Source organism: Palaemon carinicauda, chromosome 16 (genome assembly GCF_036898095.1).
Source record: "Palaemon carinicauda isolate YSFRI2023 chromosome 16, ASM3689809v2, whole genome shotgun sequence".
Taxonomy (NCBI): Eukaryota; Metazoa; Arthropoda; class Malacostraca; order Decapoda; family Palaemonidae; genus Palaemon; species Palaemon carinicauda.
The window spans coordinates 68804718-68821917 of NC_090740.1; the positions used below are offsets into that span (position 1 = coordinate 68804718).

At 34.8% G+C, this 17200-nt stretch overlaps 1 protein-coding gene across 1 annotated transcript in view; it reads right to left on the bottom strand.

The window, feature by feature from the left end:
- The window catches only part of LOC137655058 (annexin-B12-like), a 112695-nt gene extending 95852 nt beyond the window's left edge, over positions 1 to 16843 (bottom strand). The window contains exon 1 of the mRNA XM_068388952.1: positions 16713 to 16843. Within this exon, the coding sequence (XP_068245053.1) occupies positions 16713 to 16733 (21 nt within the window). The 5' untranslated portion in view covers positions 16734 to 16843. The remainder of the gene's footprint in view (positions 1 to 16712) is intronic.
- Between the last annotated feature and the right edge of the window lie 357 nt (positions 16844 to 17200).

Here is a 17200-nt window from a genome sequence, read left to right on the forward strand (position 1 = left end):
CTATATCTTTCATACTTCTCTATACCATTACTACGCAGTCATTTTTCAAAAGCCTCTTTTTCTCTTCCACTTTTACCCTCACTCCTTCTTTCCACCATTCACTGCCCTTCCTCATGCTGCCTCCAACAAACTTCTTGCCACACACATCACTTGTAATCCCAACAAAATTTTCTTTTACTAACTTCCCCTCCTCCTCTAAATTACCAGTTTCTCATACTTTCACTTCGACATATGCCATTTTTAACCTTTCTTGATATTTACTTTTTACCCCCGGTTTTATTAGCTCTTCAACCCTCACTAGCTCCCTTTTACATCCACTTACTCTATTCCCCCACTCTTTTGCTAGAATTAATTTTCCTTCCACCAAAAAATGATCAGACATACCGTTAGCCATACCCCTAAACACGTGCACGTCTTTAAATCTTCTAAACATTCTTTTAGCTATCAGCACATAATGCCCTTTCTACCACTCTTCCATTTGCCACTCTTACCCATGTATACTTGTTTTTATCCTTCTTTTTGAAAAACACTAGAATTTATCATCATCTCTTGCTCAACTCACATATCTACCAGTCTCTCACCACTCTCATTTTCACCTGGTACGCCTTACTTCCCAATGACACCTTCTACCTCTCCAGCGCCCACTCGAGCATTTAAGTCACCCATGACAACTACATAAATCCCTCTACCCAGTCCTTCTACTCACCTAGTTAATTCATTGCAAAACTCATTCCGCTCTTCTTCACTTTTCTCACTACCTGGCCCATACGCACTACAAAAGCCCAACATTTCCTAACCAACATAACCCTTACCCACATTAACCTAGATGATATCTCCTTCCATTCCACTACTTTACCTGTCATCTATTCACTCAGCAATAAAGCCACACCTTCTCTTGCTCTTCCACTTTCAATCCCAGACACCCTACCAGACATTTCACCAAACATCACTTCACCTTTCCCTTTTATCTTTGCCTCACACAAAGCCAATATATCGATCCTTCTATTCCTAAACATACTTCCAGTCTCACATCTTCTACTCTCTATCGTACTAAATCCACGCACATTAAAACACCCCAAAACTAGAGTGTGGGGAGCAGTCACTCTCCCTTCAGCTCCACCTCTTTGATGTCTCACAGGATTATAATACATATATATGTGTATGTGTGTATATACATATATATATATATATATATATATATATATATATGTATATATATATATTTATATATATAAATATATATACACACATATATATAAATAAATATATATATATGTATATATATATATATTTATATATATATAAATATATATACACACATATATATAAATATATATATATATATATATATATATATATATATATATATATACACACATATATATACATATATATTTATGTGTATATATATATATATATATATATATATACATATATATATTTATATATATATAAACATATATATATATATATATATATATATATATATACACACTTATATATATATATATATATATATATATATATACACATATATATATATATTTATATATATATATATACATATATATATATATATATATATATATATATATATATATATATATATATATATACATAGATAGGCAGATAGATAGATAGATAGATAGATTTGGTAATAGAAAGGCATTTAAAAAATATTGATTTTTTTGTAACCAATGCAGTATTATCAAGTGTAAGGAGTATTTCTCTGTTTGTAAGGTTTCATATTCATACCTTATCCCCATATTTTAAAACCAAAAAAAAATCATATAATTGTCAATTAAAACATCAGATAATTGTCTTTTTTAAACTAGAAATTAAAGGAAATGAAAAATATTAAAGCCGTTGAAAATTTGAAGATAAAATTGGAACTGAAAAACAAATGATGAATATAAATCATAAGTAAAAACATAGCAGGCTTACAAAACTGATAGTCCTAATTTTATCGATATTGGAATGGTTTTATAGCAACGAATTAACGTTAGTACGTTTTTGGTAAATTCACCAAGTATGCCTACCGGTATTCTATGTTAGTCATTGTGTACAATTTGTAATTGGTCACATAAAAATCGTTCAATAAAGAGGATATTGTTTTTGCTACAATTTGCTGTCTGATGCCAGGAAATCGCATCTAAGGGTGTTTCCTCGTCAAAGATCTTTCTGGGGGAGGTCCCCCAGACCCACCACCATCAATACCATTTCAAGCTTTAGCCGCCCCAGCCGAAAATCCGCTCATACGGGATTTTGTTATTCTTAATACCCTTCTATTATCTGCCATTCTTATTATATGTACTACCTATGTCCTTTTCATTTATTTTACAAGTTGCTAGAATATCCTCTACGTTATTTTGCTCTCGTATCCATATTGCTCTTTTTATGTTTTTTAGTGTTAATCCCATTATTATTCTTTCCATAGATATTTGAGTTATAACTATCCTATGTCCTAATGCTTTAGTAAGACTCCAAAATTGGTACTGGTAGAACCATCTGATTTTTTTTTTTAAGAGAAAGTAGCATCTTAAATTTCATAACTTCTTTTTGTTAACCAAAATCTCTCTATCCCATTCTTATCCTTCTTTTAATTTCGGTCTCATGTCCTGGGGGACAGTTACTGTCTGTTCTAAGTATGTATATTCATTAACAATCTCTAGAAGTTCATCACTAACCCTTATTTGTTATCTCTCTGCATTTTTATTGAACATTATCTTAGTTTTGCTCATATTTATCTTCAGTCCTACATTTCTGCTTTCTCCATTCGTCTTATATATTTTTTTGCAATTCCTTCCGTGATTCATCTATGGAGAACTAAGCCATCTGCAAATCTTAAGTTGTTAAGGTATTCCCCATTAATGTTAATTCCTATATTTTCCAAATATAAATTCTTAAACATTGATAAATATGCTATCAATAATTTAGGAGAGAATGGGTCCCCTTGTCTAACTCTTTTTCTCAATTGGATTTTTCTCACATGATTTATGTAGTTTTTGGATTGCTGTACTACCTGTTCATATACTGTATATCTACAAGTGTTTTAACATATGTATCATCTATTTCTTGTCTTTGAACGGCTTTTATAACTGGTAAAGTTTTGACAGAATCAAAAGCTTTTTCATAGTCTTTAAAGGTCTTACACTGTGGGTTGTCATTTTTCCATTAGCTGCTTAATTACATGGATATGGTCAATTGTTGAGTGTCCGCTTGTAAAACCTGCCTGCTCTCTTGGATGATTACAGTCTAGCTTTCTTTCCATTTTGCCTAATATGATCTCTGTAAATATTTCATATATCATTTAAAGAAGTAACATTATTGGGCGGTAATTTTTCAGGTCTTTTGTGTCTCTTTTTGTGAAATAATGAATGATGAAGTTTCCCCAAGCCGAAGGTATAGAGTAGTTTTGCAAACATTTTGTGTAAAGCTCAGCGAAATTTACTACGATGAAATATCCTCCATCTATTATTAAATAATTTCTTAGGCCTTCTTCTGCTTTGCATCTTTTCCTGTCTTTCAATGCTGTCTTTACTTCAACTGTTACTTTCGGTACCGGCTCAGGTGTTTCATTATTTCTATTGGCAAAGTTATTTCTCATATCAATATTGTATAGCATTGTATACTGTAGAAATCCTCTGCAATTTTTATCACCCCATCTCTTTGTTGATTTATCTTTTTTCATTCGTTAAAGCAAAAATATGTGTTGGCATCCTATTCCAAGTCTTGTTTTCATTCACTTGGTGCTTCTTAATTTATTTAGTGTTTTCTCAATTTTGGACTGCTTGTGTTTACGAATTTCTTGTGCTTTTAGTTTATTTATTGCTGTGAATAGTTATTCTAATTCTATTCTATCTCACTTGGATTTTACCATGATCTCCAGTCTTTACTTCATTAAATTTTTTGATGTTTTCGGATAGTTTTCCTTGATCTTGTTTTGAAACTTTTCCACCGATCTCTTGTTCTGATTCTAGTACACATTTGTTAAATTACTTTTCATTTCTTCTTTACTTGTTTTCATTTCATCGCGTAGCTAGTAGGTAGTAGGTTGGCCAGGGCACCAGCCACCCGTTGAGATACTACCGCTAGAGAGTTATGGTGTTCTTTGACTAGCCAGACAGTACTATATTGGATCCTTCTCTCTGTTTACGGTGCACTTTCCTTTTGCCTATACATACACCGAATAGTTTTGCCTATTCTTTACAGATTTTCTTCTTTCCTCATACACCTGACAACTCTGAGATTACCAAACCATTCTTCTTAACCCAAGGGTTTATCTACTGAACTGTAATTGTTCAGTGGCTACTTTCCTCTCGGTAAGGGTAGAAGAGACTCTTTAATTATGGTGAGCAGCTTTTCTAGGAGAAGGACACTCCAAAATCCCACCATTGTTCTCTAGTCATAGGTAGTGCCATAGCCTCTGTACCATGGTCTTCCACTGTCTTGGGTTAGAGTTGTCTTGCTTGAGGGTACACTCGAGCACTCTATTCTATCTAATTTCGCTTCCTCTCGTTTTGTTAAAGTTTTTTTAATTTATATAGGAAGTATTTATTTTAGTGTTGTTGCTGTTCTTAGAATATTTACTTTTTCCTCCTTTCCTTTCCTTACTGGGCTATTTTCCCTGTTGGGGACCCTGGGCTTATAGCATCCTGCTTTTACAATAATAATAATAATAATAATAATAATAATAATAATAATAATAATAATAATAATAATAATAATAATAGAAGTACCTATTTTGTATTGTTTAACTGAACTTTTCATTTATTACAGGAGTGTTTATTTTATTTCTTAACATTAGTTTTTTTTTTTCTTTCCTCAGGTCAAGACAAATTTTACTCCTCGCAATTCTAAGGTGTGTGTGTGTAGATTGCCTTACCGTATGTAAGACACGGGCTCTTGCCGCTGGGCAGCCCATAATTAAAGGTCGCTTGACTTTAATTTGTTTAACTGTTACATCTTTAACGGAAGTAGTTATTTTCACTTAGAATAAAATCTATTTTATTTTACTTTTCAAGATTTGGGTTTCTCCATGTCCATTTTCTATTATAGAAAAAGGTGTTCATGATTATTAGATTCTCTTTTTCTTTTTATTTTCAGCAAAATTTACGTCTCCTATGATGTTTCTTGAGCCAACCCATTGCGAGACTAGAATTATAGCCTATAAGTAGCACTGACTATAGTCTTAACTATGACTTGTGATAATTCATTGCAAGTTTTCTCGATCATAACCAACGTTTGTTTTATATACAAAACGACATAAGCAAAAAAATAGGTAATAACTTTGAAACCATACCCCAAATGGATAAATTAGACTATAACGCTCTGCTTAAACTGTTCTCCATCCAGACACCCTCTTTCCCAGTTTGAATCCTTCTATTCAAACAGACAGCTCAAAAACTAGTCTCGCTGACTCTTGCGGAGCCACGTGCTACAGTAACATATTAAATCTTTTATCTGAAGTATCGTTTTAGCATGAAACAGCATCAGCAGCTATTAGAACTCCAGATACACATCATCAATAAATTCTTGGACATTAGAATATTATTATACACAGCATCTACGGCTTCATAGACTTTAGAATTATGTTGTGCACAGCATGTATAGCTTCGTGGACTTTAGAAGTATGTTGTACATAATATTTATAGCTTCATGGATATTAGAATTATGTTGTAGGCTACATTGCATCTACAGCTTCATGGACTTTAGGATTATATCATACACATTATCTAAAGCTCCACGAATTTCAGAAATATGGTATGCTCAGCATCTACAGCTTCGTGGACTTAAATTTGATGTAGTACACGATATATACAGCTTCGAGGATTTTAGAATGATGTTTAAACCGCATCTACAGCTTCAAGGACTTTACAGCTTCATTGACTTTAGAATTATATTGTGCACTGCATCTACAGCTTCGTTGACTTTAGAATTAGGTTATATACAACATCTACAGCTTCATGGACTTTAGAATTATGTTGTGCACATCATCTACCGTTTCGTGGCCTTCAGAATTATGTTGTGCATAGCATATACAACTTCATGGACTTTAGAATTATTATTATTATTATTATTATCATTATTATTATTATTATTATTATTATTATTATTATTATTATCCAAGCTACAGCCCTAGTTGGAAAAGCAAGATGCTATAAGCCCAAGGGCTCCAATAGGGAAAAATAGCCCAGTGAGGAAAGGAAATAAGGAAATAAATAAATGATAACAGATTAACAAAAAATTATTCTAAAAACAGTAACAACGTCAAAATAGATAGGTCCTATATAAATTATTAACGTCAAAAACAGATATGTCATATATAAACTATAAAAAGACTCATGTCAGCCTGGTCAACATAAAAACATTTGCTCCAACTTTGAACTTTTGAAGTTCTATTGATTCAACTACCCGATTAGGAAGATCATTCCACAACTTGGTAACAGCTGGAATAAAACTTATAGAATACTGTGTAGTATTAAGCCTTATGATGGAGAAGGCCTGGCTATTAGAATTAACTGCCTGCCTAGTATTACGAACAGGATAGAATTGTCCAGGGAGATCTGAATGTAAAGGATGGTCAGAGTTATGGAAAATCTTATGCAACATGCATAATGAACTAATTGAACGACAGTGCCAAACATTAATACCTAGATCAGGAATAAGAAATTTAATAGACCGTAAGTTTCTGTCCAACAAATTAAGATGAGAATCCGCAGCTGAACACCAGACAGGAGAACAATACTCAAAACAAGGTAGAATGAAAGAATTAAAACACTTCTTCAGAATAGATTGATCACCGAAAATCTTGTAAGACTCTCACAATAAGCCAGTTTTTTTTTTCTTTTTTTTTTTTGTACAATTGAAGAAGACACAGACCTTAAATGTTTCTCAAAAGTAAATTTGCTGTCGAGAATCACACCTAAAATTCTAAAAGTCATACAGATTTAAAGAAACATTATCAATACTGAGATCCGGATGTTGAGGAGCCACTGTCTTTGACCTACTTACAACCATACTTTGAGTTTTGTTTGGATTCAACTTCATACCCCATAATTTGCACCATGCACTAATTTAGCTAAATCTCTATTAAGGGATTCAACAACCCCAGATCTACATTCAGGGGATGGAATTGATGCAAAGAGAGTAGCATCATCTGCATATGCAACAAGTTTGTTTTCTAGGCCAAACCACATGTCATGTGTATATCATATTCCTATACTCACTATGGTGCCCATCAACAACAACTCTTTGAGATCTATTACTTAAAAAATAAATAATAATGCTAAGAAACGACCCACCCACTCCCAACTGTTTGAGTTTGAAAACAAGGGCCTCATGATTAACACGGTCAATGGCAGCACAAAAATCAAGGCCAATCATACGAACTACAATCAAGGGATTTCTGTACAGCATTGGAGATTGTAAGAAGGGCATCACATGCTCCAAGGCCTTTACGAAAACCAAATTGCAAACTAGGGCATAGATGATACCTTCAGCAAACCTATTAAGACGTTTTGCCAGAAGACGTTCAAAAACTTTAGATATTATGGGAGTTATAAAAATTGGGTGGTAATTAGTGGGACTTGAGCTACCACAAACACATTTACATAGAGGAGTAACATTACTAATTCTCCAACAAGTGCTAAAAGCTCCTTAGAGGTAAGAAATCTACTGTCTATAAAAAACTAAGGAAAAATACCATTTGGGTCTACACCTCCATAAGCATCAAGGTCCATCAACAGAGCTTTAATTTCACGAGATTGAAAAGCTAAACTAGTTAGTTTAGCCTCAGGAAAACAGGAATGAGGAAGTTCAACTTTTTCATTACTCTGTTTACTGTCAAAAACATCAGCCAAAAGGGTTGCCTTTTCCTTTGGACAGTGAGTGACTGAGCCATCTGGTTTAAGTAAAGGAGGAACTGTTGCATCAACACCAAAGAGTGCAGATTTAAGGGTAGACCACCATTTATGTTCCTGAGTTGTACCTGAAATGGTTTCTTTTATGGTTAAATTGCATTCCTTTTCAGTTGAGGCATAAACTCTCTGAGCAAAAGCTCAAAGCTGAGTATAGTTATTCCAGGTCAAATCTGATCTGTTACCCTTCCAAAGATGATAGGCCTCCTGCTTCTACAAATAAGCACGTGTACAATCATCATTGAACCACGGTTTGTCCTTCACTCGGTACCTTAGCACACGAGAAGGGATACGCCTATCAATTATATTGACTAGATTCACATTCAAAGGGACAACAGGATCTACATTACTATATAACTATATAATTGTGACCAATTCAAGTACAAAAGATCATGCAAAATCCCATTCCAGTCTGCTTGGGATTTCATATAAATTTTACAAGAGTATGATACATCAGGAACAGTCTGCTCAGTCTTCACTACTAATGAAATCAAGGCATGATCAGATGTCCCCACTGGACAACCAACCTTACTAGTTATAACGCCAGGGGAGTCGGTGTATACGAGGTCCAAGCAATTACCAGACCTGTGAGTAGCTTCATTTATGATTTGCTCACAGCCTGATTCAGAGGCAAAGTCTAAAGCTCTTAAGCCATGCAATCGGTAGGAGAGATATAACTTAACCACTCCCTATAGTGAATATTAAAATCACCAACAAAGACAAAAGAAGCCTTTCTATCATCTTCTTGTATCTCAGCTATAAAAGTAAGAAGACAATCGAAGATAGAATCATCCATATCTGGATTCTGTTAGATCGAACACAAATAAAAGTTGTTATGCCTGCCACAAACTTTTATTACCTGAATCTCATGACACCCACATTGATAGCAGGACTTATGAGAAGCAGGGTACTCAATCCTAATATATACTGCCATTCCCCTGGCCCTAGGGATAGCATCACGTTTCAACATTATTGGCTTCTTAAAACCAGTTATAAGGAGCTCAGGTGAGTGCCTCATATTAAAAACCAAAGTTTTTGAGCGCAAAAGAATATCATACTGTCTGGACGCAACTTTAAGGTCTTGAATATTTGCATGAAGACCACGTATATTGCAATACAGAAGACGACATTGATGAAATCTAAGACGTACAGGTCACGGATTTCGCTCATTGTCTCCAGACAGCATAAGAATTAATAGAAATAAAAAAGACATCATACTTAAAAACTAGATCAACAAGAATTATAACAAAAACAATATGTACACTTCACCTGAGTATCTAAAGCTTCATGGACTTAAGAATTATGTTGTACATAGTCTCTAGAGCCTCGTGGATTCTAGACTTATAATCTGCGCAGGATCTACAGTTTCGTGGATTTTTAAGATTATGTTGTACAAATTATCTACAGCTCCACGAATTTCAGAAATATGTTGTGCACAGCAGCTATGGCTTCGTGGACTCTATAATTATGTTGTAAACAGTATCTAAATCTTCATGGAATTTAGAATCATGTTGTACACAGTATTTACAGCTTCATGGGCTTTAGAATTATTTTGTACACAGCATATATAGCTTTGTGGATTTTAAAATGATGACGTACACAACATCTACATCCTAAAAGGACTTTAGAATTTTGTTGTACAAAGCATCTGCAGCTTTGCAGACTTCAGAATTATGTTGTACACAACATCTATAGCTTCATAGACTTTAGAATTATGTTGTACACATCAGCTACAGCTTTATGGACTTTGAAATTATGTTGTACACGGTATCTATAGCTCCACGGATTTCAGAAAGATGATGTGCACAACATCTACAACTTCGTGGACTTTAGAATTATGTTGTACACAACATCTACATCTATAGTATCTGCAGCTTAATGGATTTTAGAATTAATTATGTTGTTCACAGCATCTACAACAATGTTAACTTTAGAATTATGTTGTACACAGCATATGCAGCTTTATGGATTTTAGAATGATTTTGTACACAACATCTACAGCTCCGTGGATTTTGAAATTATGTTGTACAAAGAATCTCCAGCTTTGGGGCCTTCAGAATTATGTTGTATACACCATCTACAGCTTCATGCAATTTGGAATTATGTTGTACACATCATTTAGAATTACATGGACTTTAGAATTATGTAGTCCACAGCATGTAGAGCCTTGTGGATTTTAGAATTATGTTGCGCACATCATCTGCAGATTCAGGGACTTTATAATTATGTTGTGCATAATATCTGCAGCTTCGCAGACTTCAGAATTATTTGTACACCGTATCTACAGCTACATTGACTTTAGATTTATGTTATCCACATAATCTACAACTTCAAGCCTTTTAGAATTATATTGTACACAGCATCTACAAGTTCATGGACTTCAGAGTTATGTAGTTCAAAGCATGTAAAGCTTCGTATACTTTAGAATCATGTTGTGCACAGCATCCAGAATTTAATGAAATTAAAAATTATAATGAGCATAGCATGTACACCTTCATGGACGTTAGAATTTGGTTGTGCATAGCATCTACACCTAATGAACTTTACAATTGCGTTGTGCAAAGCTTGTACAGCTTCGTGGACTTTATGATTATGTTGAACATATTACGTAAAGCTTCATAGACATTAGAGTTATGTTGAGCACAGCATGTACAGCTTCGTGTACTTTGGAATTATGGGGTACACCGCATCTACAGCTTCATAGGCATTACAGTTATGTTATGCCCAGCACCAACAGCCTCGTGGGCATTAGAATTATGTTGTGCATAGCATCTAGAGGTTTGTAGACTTCAAACTTATGTTGTGCTCAGCATCTACACTGCTTCTTGGACTTTAGAATTATGTTGACCATAGCATCTCCTACTTCCTGGACTTTAAAATTATGCTGTGCATAGCATCGACTGCTTCCTGGACTTTAGAATTATGTTGTGCATAGCATCTACTGCTTCTTGGACTTTAGAATTATGTTGTGCATAGCATCTACTGCTTCCTGGAATTTAGTATTATGTTGTGCATAGCATCTAGAAGTTTGAGGACTTCAGACTTATGCTGTGCCCAACATCTACTGCTTCCTGGACTTTACAATTAATTGTGCACAGCATCAACTGCTTCCTGGACTTTAGAATTATGATGAGCATAGCATCTACTGATTCGTGGACTTTAGAATTAATTGTGCATAGCATCTACTGCTTCCTGGACTTTAGAATTATGTTGTGCATAGCATCAACTGCTTCCTGGAGTTTAGAATATGTCGTGTATAGCATCTACTGCATCCTGGACTTTAGAATTATGTTGTGCATAGCATCTAATACTTCCTGGACTTTAAAATTATGTTGTGCATAGCATCTACTGATTTCTGGACTTTAGAATTATGTTGTGCATAGCATCTACTGCTTCCTGGACTTTAGAATTAGGTTATATTAGCATCTACTGCTTCTAGGACTTAAGAATTATGTTGACCATAGCATCTACTGCTTCATGGAATTTAGTATTATGTTGTGTATAGCATCTGGAAGTTTGAGAACTTCAGACTTATGTTGTGCCCAATATCTACTGCTTCGTGGACTTTACAATTAATTGTGCACAGCATCAACTGCTTCCTGGAGTTTAGAATTATGTTGTGCCTAGCATCTAGAAGCTTGAGGACTTAAGACTTATGTTGTACCCAGCATCTACTGCTTCCTAGACTTTAAAATTATGTTGTGTATAGCATCTACTGCTTCCTGGACTTTAAAATTATGTTGTGTATAGCATCTACTGCTTCCTGGACTTTAGAATTAGGTTGTGCATAGCATCTACTGCTTCCCGGACTTTAGAATTATGTTGTAATTAGCATATACTGCTTCTTGGACTTGAGAATTATGTTGACCATAGCATCTACTGCTTCGTGGAGTTTGAAATTATTTTGTGCATAGTATCTACTGCTTCCTGGACTTTAGAACTATGTTGTGCATAGCATATACTGCTTCCTGGACTTTAGAATTTTATTGAGCATAGCCTCTACTACTTCCTGGACTTTAAGATTATGTTGTGCATAGCATCTACTGCTTCCTGGACTTTAGAATTATATTGTGCATAGCGTCGAGGGGTTTGTGAACTTTAGACTTATGTTGTGCCCAGCATCTACTGCTTTTTGGACTTTACAATTATGTTTTGCATAGCATCTAGAGGTTTTTGGACTTCAGAGTTCTGTTGTGCCCAGCATCTACTGCTTCGTGGACTTTAGAATCATGTTGTGCTCAGCATCTACTGCTTCTTGTACTTTAGAATTTTGTTCTGAATAGCATCTACTACTTCGTGGATTTTGGAATCATATTGTGCATAGCATCTAGAGGTTTATGGACTTCAGACTTATGAAGTGCCCAGCATCTACTGCTTCTTGTACTTTAGAATTATGTTTTGCATAGCATCTAGAGGTTTGTGGACTTCAGATTTATATTGTGTCTAGCATCTACTGCTTCTTAGACTTTAGAATTCTGTTGTGCATAGTGTCTTCAGGTTTGTGGACTTCAGACATATGTTGTGCCCAGCATCCACTGCTTCTTATACTTTAGAATTATGTTTTACATAGCATCTAGAGATTTGTGGACTTCAGAGTTATGTTATGCCCAGCATCTACTACTCCTTGGACTTTAGAATTTTGTTTTACATAGCATCTAGAGATTTGTGGACTTCAGAGTTCTGTTGTGCCCAGCATCTACTGTTTCTTGTACTTTAGAATTATGTTTTGCATAGCATCTAGAGGTTTGTGGACTTCAGAGTTCTGTTGTGCCCAGCATCTACTGCTTCTTGGTCTTTAGAATTATGTTTTGCATAGCATCTAGAGGTTTGTGGACTTCAGAGTTATGTTTTGCTCAGCATCTACTGCTTCTTGGACTTTACAATTATGTTTTGCATAGCATCTAGAGGTTTGTGGACTTCAGAGTTCTGTTGTGCCAGCATTTACTGTTTCTTGTACTTTAGATTTTTTTTTTTTTGCATAGCATCTAAAGGTTTGTGGACTTCAGAGTTATGTTGTGCCAGCATCTACTGCTTCTTGGACTTTAGAATTATGTTTTGCATAGCATCTAGAGGTTTGTGGACTTCAGACGTATGTTGTGCCCAGCATCTACTGCTTCGTGGACTTTAGAATTATGTTGTGCCCAGCGTCTACGGCTTTTTGGACTTTAGAATTATATTGTGCATAGCATCTAGAGGTTTGTGGACTACAGACATATATTATGAACAAAATTTACTGCTTCCTGGACTTTAAAATTATTTTTCTGCATAGTATCTACTACCTCCTGGACTTCAGATGTAAGTTGTGCCCAGCATCTACTGCTTCTTGTGCTTTGAAATTATGTTGTGCATAGCATCTAGAGGTTTGTGGACTTCAGACGTATGTTGCGCCTAGCATCTTATGCTTGTTGGACTTTAAAATTATGTTGTACAAAGCATCTTGAGGTTTGTGGACTTCAGGTTTATGTTGTGCCCAGTATCTACTGCTTCTTGTACTTTAAAATTATGTTGTGCAAAGCATCTTGAGGTTTCTGGACTACAGACGTATGTTGTGCCAAGCATCTACTGCTTCATGTACTTTAGAATTAAGTTTTACATAGCATCTAGATGTTTGTGGACTTCAGATTTATGTTTTGCCCAGTAACTACTGCTTCTTGGACTTTAGAATTATGTTGTGCAAAGCATCTAGAGGTTTTCGGACTTGAGATTTATGTTGTGCCCTGCATCTACAGCTTCTTGGACTTTAGAAAAATGTTGTGCTCAGTGTCCACTGCTTCTAGGACTTTAGAATTATATTGTGTGTAGCAACTAGAGGTTTGTGGACTTCATACTTACATTGTGCCCAGCATCTACTGCTTCTTGACCTTTAAAATTATGTTGTGCATAGCATCTACTGCTTCCTGGACTTAAGAATTATGTTGTGCATAGCATCTACTGCTTCCTGGATGTTAAAATTATGTTGTGCATAGCATCTACTGCTTCCTGGACTTAAGAATTATGTTGTGCATAGCATCTACTGCTTCCTGGACTTGAGAATTATGTTGTGCATAGCATCTACTGCTTCCTGGATGTTAAAATTATGTTGTGCAGAGCATCGACTGCTTCCTGAACTTTAGAATTATGTTGTGCCTAGCATCTTGAGGTTTCTGGACTACAGACGTATGTTGTGCCAAGCATCTACTGTTTCATGTACTTTAGAATTAAGTTTTGCATAGCATCTAGTTGTTTGTGGACTTCAGATTTATGTTGTGCCCAGTAACTACTGCTTCCTGGACTTTAGAATTATGTTGTGCATAGCATCTATAGGTTTTCGGACTTCAGATTTATGTTGTACCCTGTATCTACTGCTTCTTGGACATTAGAAAAATGTTGTGCTCAGTGTCCACTGCTTCTAGGACTTTAGAATTATATTGTGCATAACAACTAGAGGTTTGTGGACTTCATACTTACATTGTGTCCAGCATCTACTGCTTCTTGAACTTTAGAATTATGTTGTGCATAGCATCTACTGCTTCCTGGACTTAAGAATTATGTTGTGCCCAGCATATACTGGTTCCTGGACTTTAGAATTACGTTGCGCCTAGCATCTACTGCTTCCAGGACTTTAGAATTATGTTGAGCATAGCATCTACTGCTTCCTGGACTTTAGAATTATGTTAAGCCTAGCATCTAGAGGTTTGTGTACTTCAGGCTTATGTTGTCTCCAGCATCTACTGCTTCCTGAACTTTAGAAATATGGTGTGTATAGCATTTGCTGTTTCCTGGACTTTATATTTGTGTTGTGCATAGCATCTACTACTTCCTGGACTTTAGAATTATGTTGAGCATAACATCTGCTGCTTCCTGGACTTTAGAATTATGTTGTGAATAGCATATACTGCTTCGTGGACTTTAAAATTATGTTCTGCATAGCATCTAGAGGTTTGTGGACTTCAGACTTATGTTTTCCCCAACATCTACTGCTTCGTAGACTTAAGAATTATGATGTGCATAGCATATATTGCCTCTTGGACTTAAGAATTATGTTTTGCATAGTATCTACTGCTTCCTGGACTTAAGAATTATGTTGAGCATAGCATCTACTGCTTTCTGGACTTTAGGAATATGTTGCGCATAGCATCTGCTGCTTCTTTGACTTTAGAATTATGTTGAGCATAACATATACTGCTTCCTGGACTTTAGAAATATGTTGTGCATAGCATTTAGAAGTTTGTGGACTTCAGACTTATGTTGTGCCCAGCATTTACTGCTTCCTGGACTTTAAAATTATGTTATGCATAGCATCGACAGCTACCTGGACTTTAAAATTATGTTGTGCCTAGCATCTAGAGGTTTGTGGACTTTACACTTATGTTGTCCCCAGCATCTACTGCATATGGACTTTAGAATTATGTTGTTTATAGTAGGCTATCTACTGCTTCCTGGACTTTAGAAATATGTTGTGCATAGCATATACTGTTTCCTGGACTTTAGAATTATGTTGTGCATAGGATCTAGTGGTTTGTGGACTTTAGAATTATATTGTGCCCCCTATCTACTGCTTCTTGGACTTTAGAATTATGTTGAGCATAGCATCCACTGCTTCCTGGACTTTAAAATTATGTTTTGCGGAGCATCTACATTCTAGTGCTTCGTGGTATTTAGAATTATGTTGTGCATAGCATCTACTGCTTCCTTTACCTTAAAATTATGTTGTTCACAGCATCTATAGCTTCCTTGCCTTCAGAATTTTGTTGCACACAGCACCTACAGCTTCATGAGAGAGAGAGAGAGAGAGAGAGAGAGAGAGAGAGAGAGAGAGAGAGAGAGAGAGAGGGGGGGGGGGGGGGGGGGCAGTATAAGTGTGTATAATATTTCCCTTACGGGTTTGCGTCCATTCCTATTGTTATTTTCAATATTCGCTTTTTATTGTCGTGACAAAGTATTTTGAATTCTTATTTTTTATTTTATTCTATTTATTTATTTTTTTTTTTAAAGTTTGCAGGAATTTAAGGATCATATGTTAAATGTGTCAAATATCTAGAAGTTTTAAGACTTCCTTGTACTTAATCTCGCGCTCTTATTTCACATACTGAACATTAGTCATAAGTCACATAAATCTTAATTTATATCTTCATATTAAGCACGTATCTGTAGCATACCACATAAAATTAAAATGGCCTAGACGTAGGGCAAACTATTTTGCATATATATATATATATATATATATATATATATATATATATGTGTATATATATATATATATATATATATGTATATGTGTGTGTATATATATGTATATATATACATATATATATATATATATGTGTATATATATGTATATTTATATATATATATATATATATATATATCTATATATATATACAGTATATATATATATATATATATATATGTACATATATATATATATATATATATATATATATATATATATACACATATAAACACACACACATATACAGTATATATATATATATATATATATATGCGTGTGTATATACATATATGTATATGTATATCTATATATATATATATATATATATATATATATATATATATATATATATATATGTGTGTGTGTGTGTGTGTGTGTGTATGTATGTATACTGTATATACACACACATATATTCTCCTTTTATATCAACTTTATGGATCCACCAGCAGAACGAAAACAATATCGCGGTAAAACTACTGCAACAAATCAAACATTGTCGTCACAAATATACAGAAATTGGTAGAGTTAATGAAAGAAATGTACATGCACTTAATATATGCAGCAGTTTCCACTCCACTGACCTTGTATTCTTCCTCAGCCATGATTGCCTCTCAATTTGATCACTGGAGTGAAATTGTTAGGGTCTACACACCAAGACCTCTTGAGGTGAACTGGAGCGGCTCTGGAGTGTCTGGACTCTGGAGGCGTTGACAACGAACGGGAGCTGATAAGACCTATGCAATTGTCGCGCAAGGTCTACCTTTCTTCAGGGATTTTATGCATCTGCGCATGCCCATTGGCGGTCATAAATATTCCATTGTATTGCTATTTATAGATGAATTGATAGATTAGTATTTGAACTATCTTGAAGTATGGACTGAGAGGAATTTGTTTCGTATGTCACATTAATGGAAATCGATGAAGGTTGAATTTTGGTGCGTGCATATGACGCATGTAAATGGGAAAATGAAAATAAGAATAAATGAATAGATGCAGATGTAGACAAATTTCTCTTCACATAGCATTTATTCACGAGGATGTAGGAACCATTTATCATTAATGGAATTCA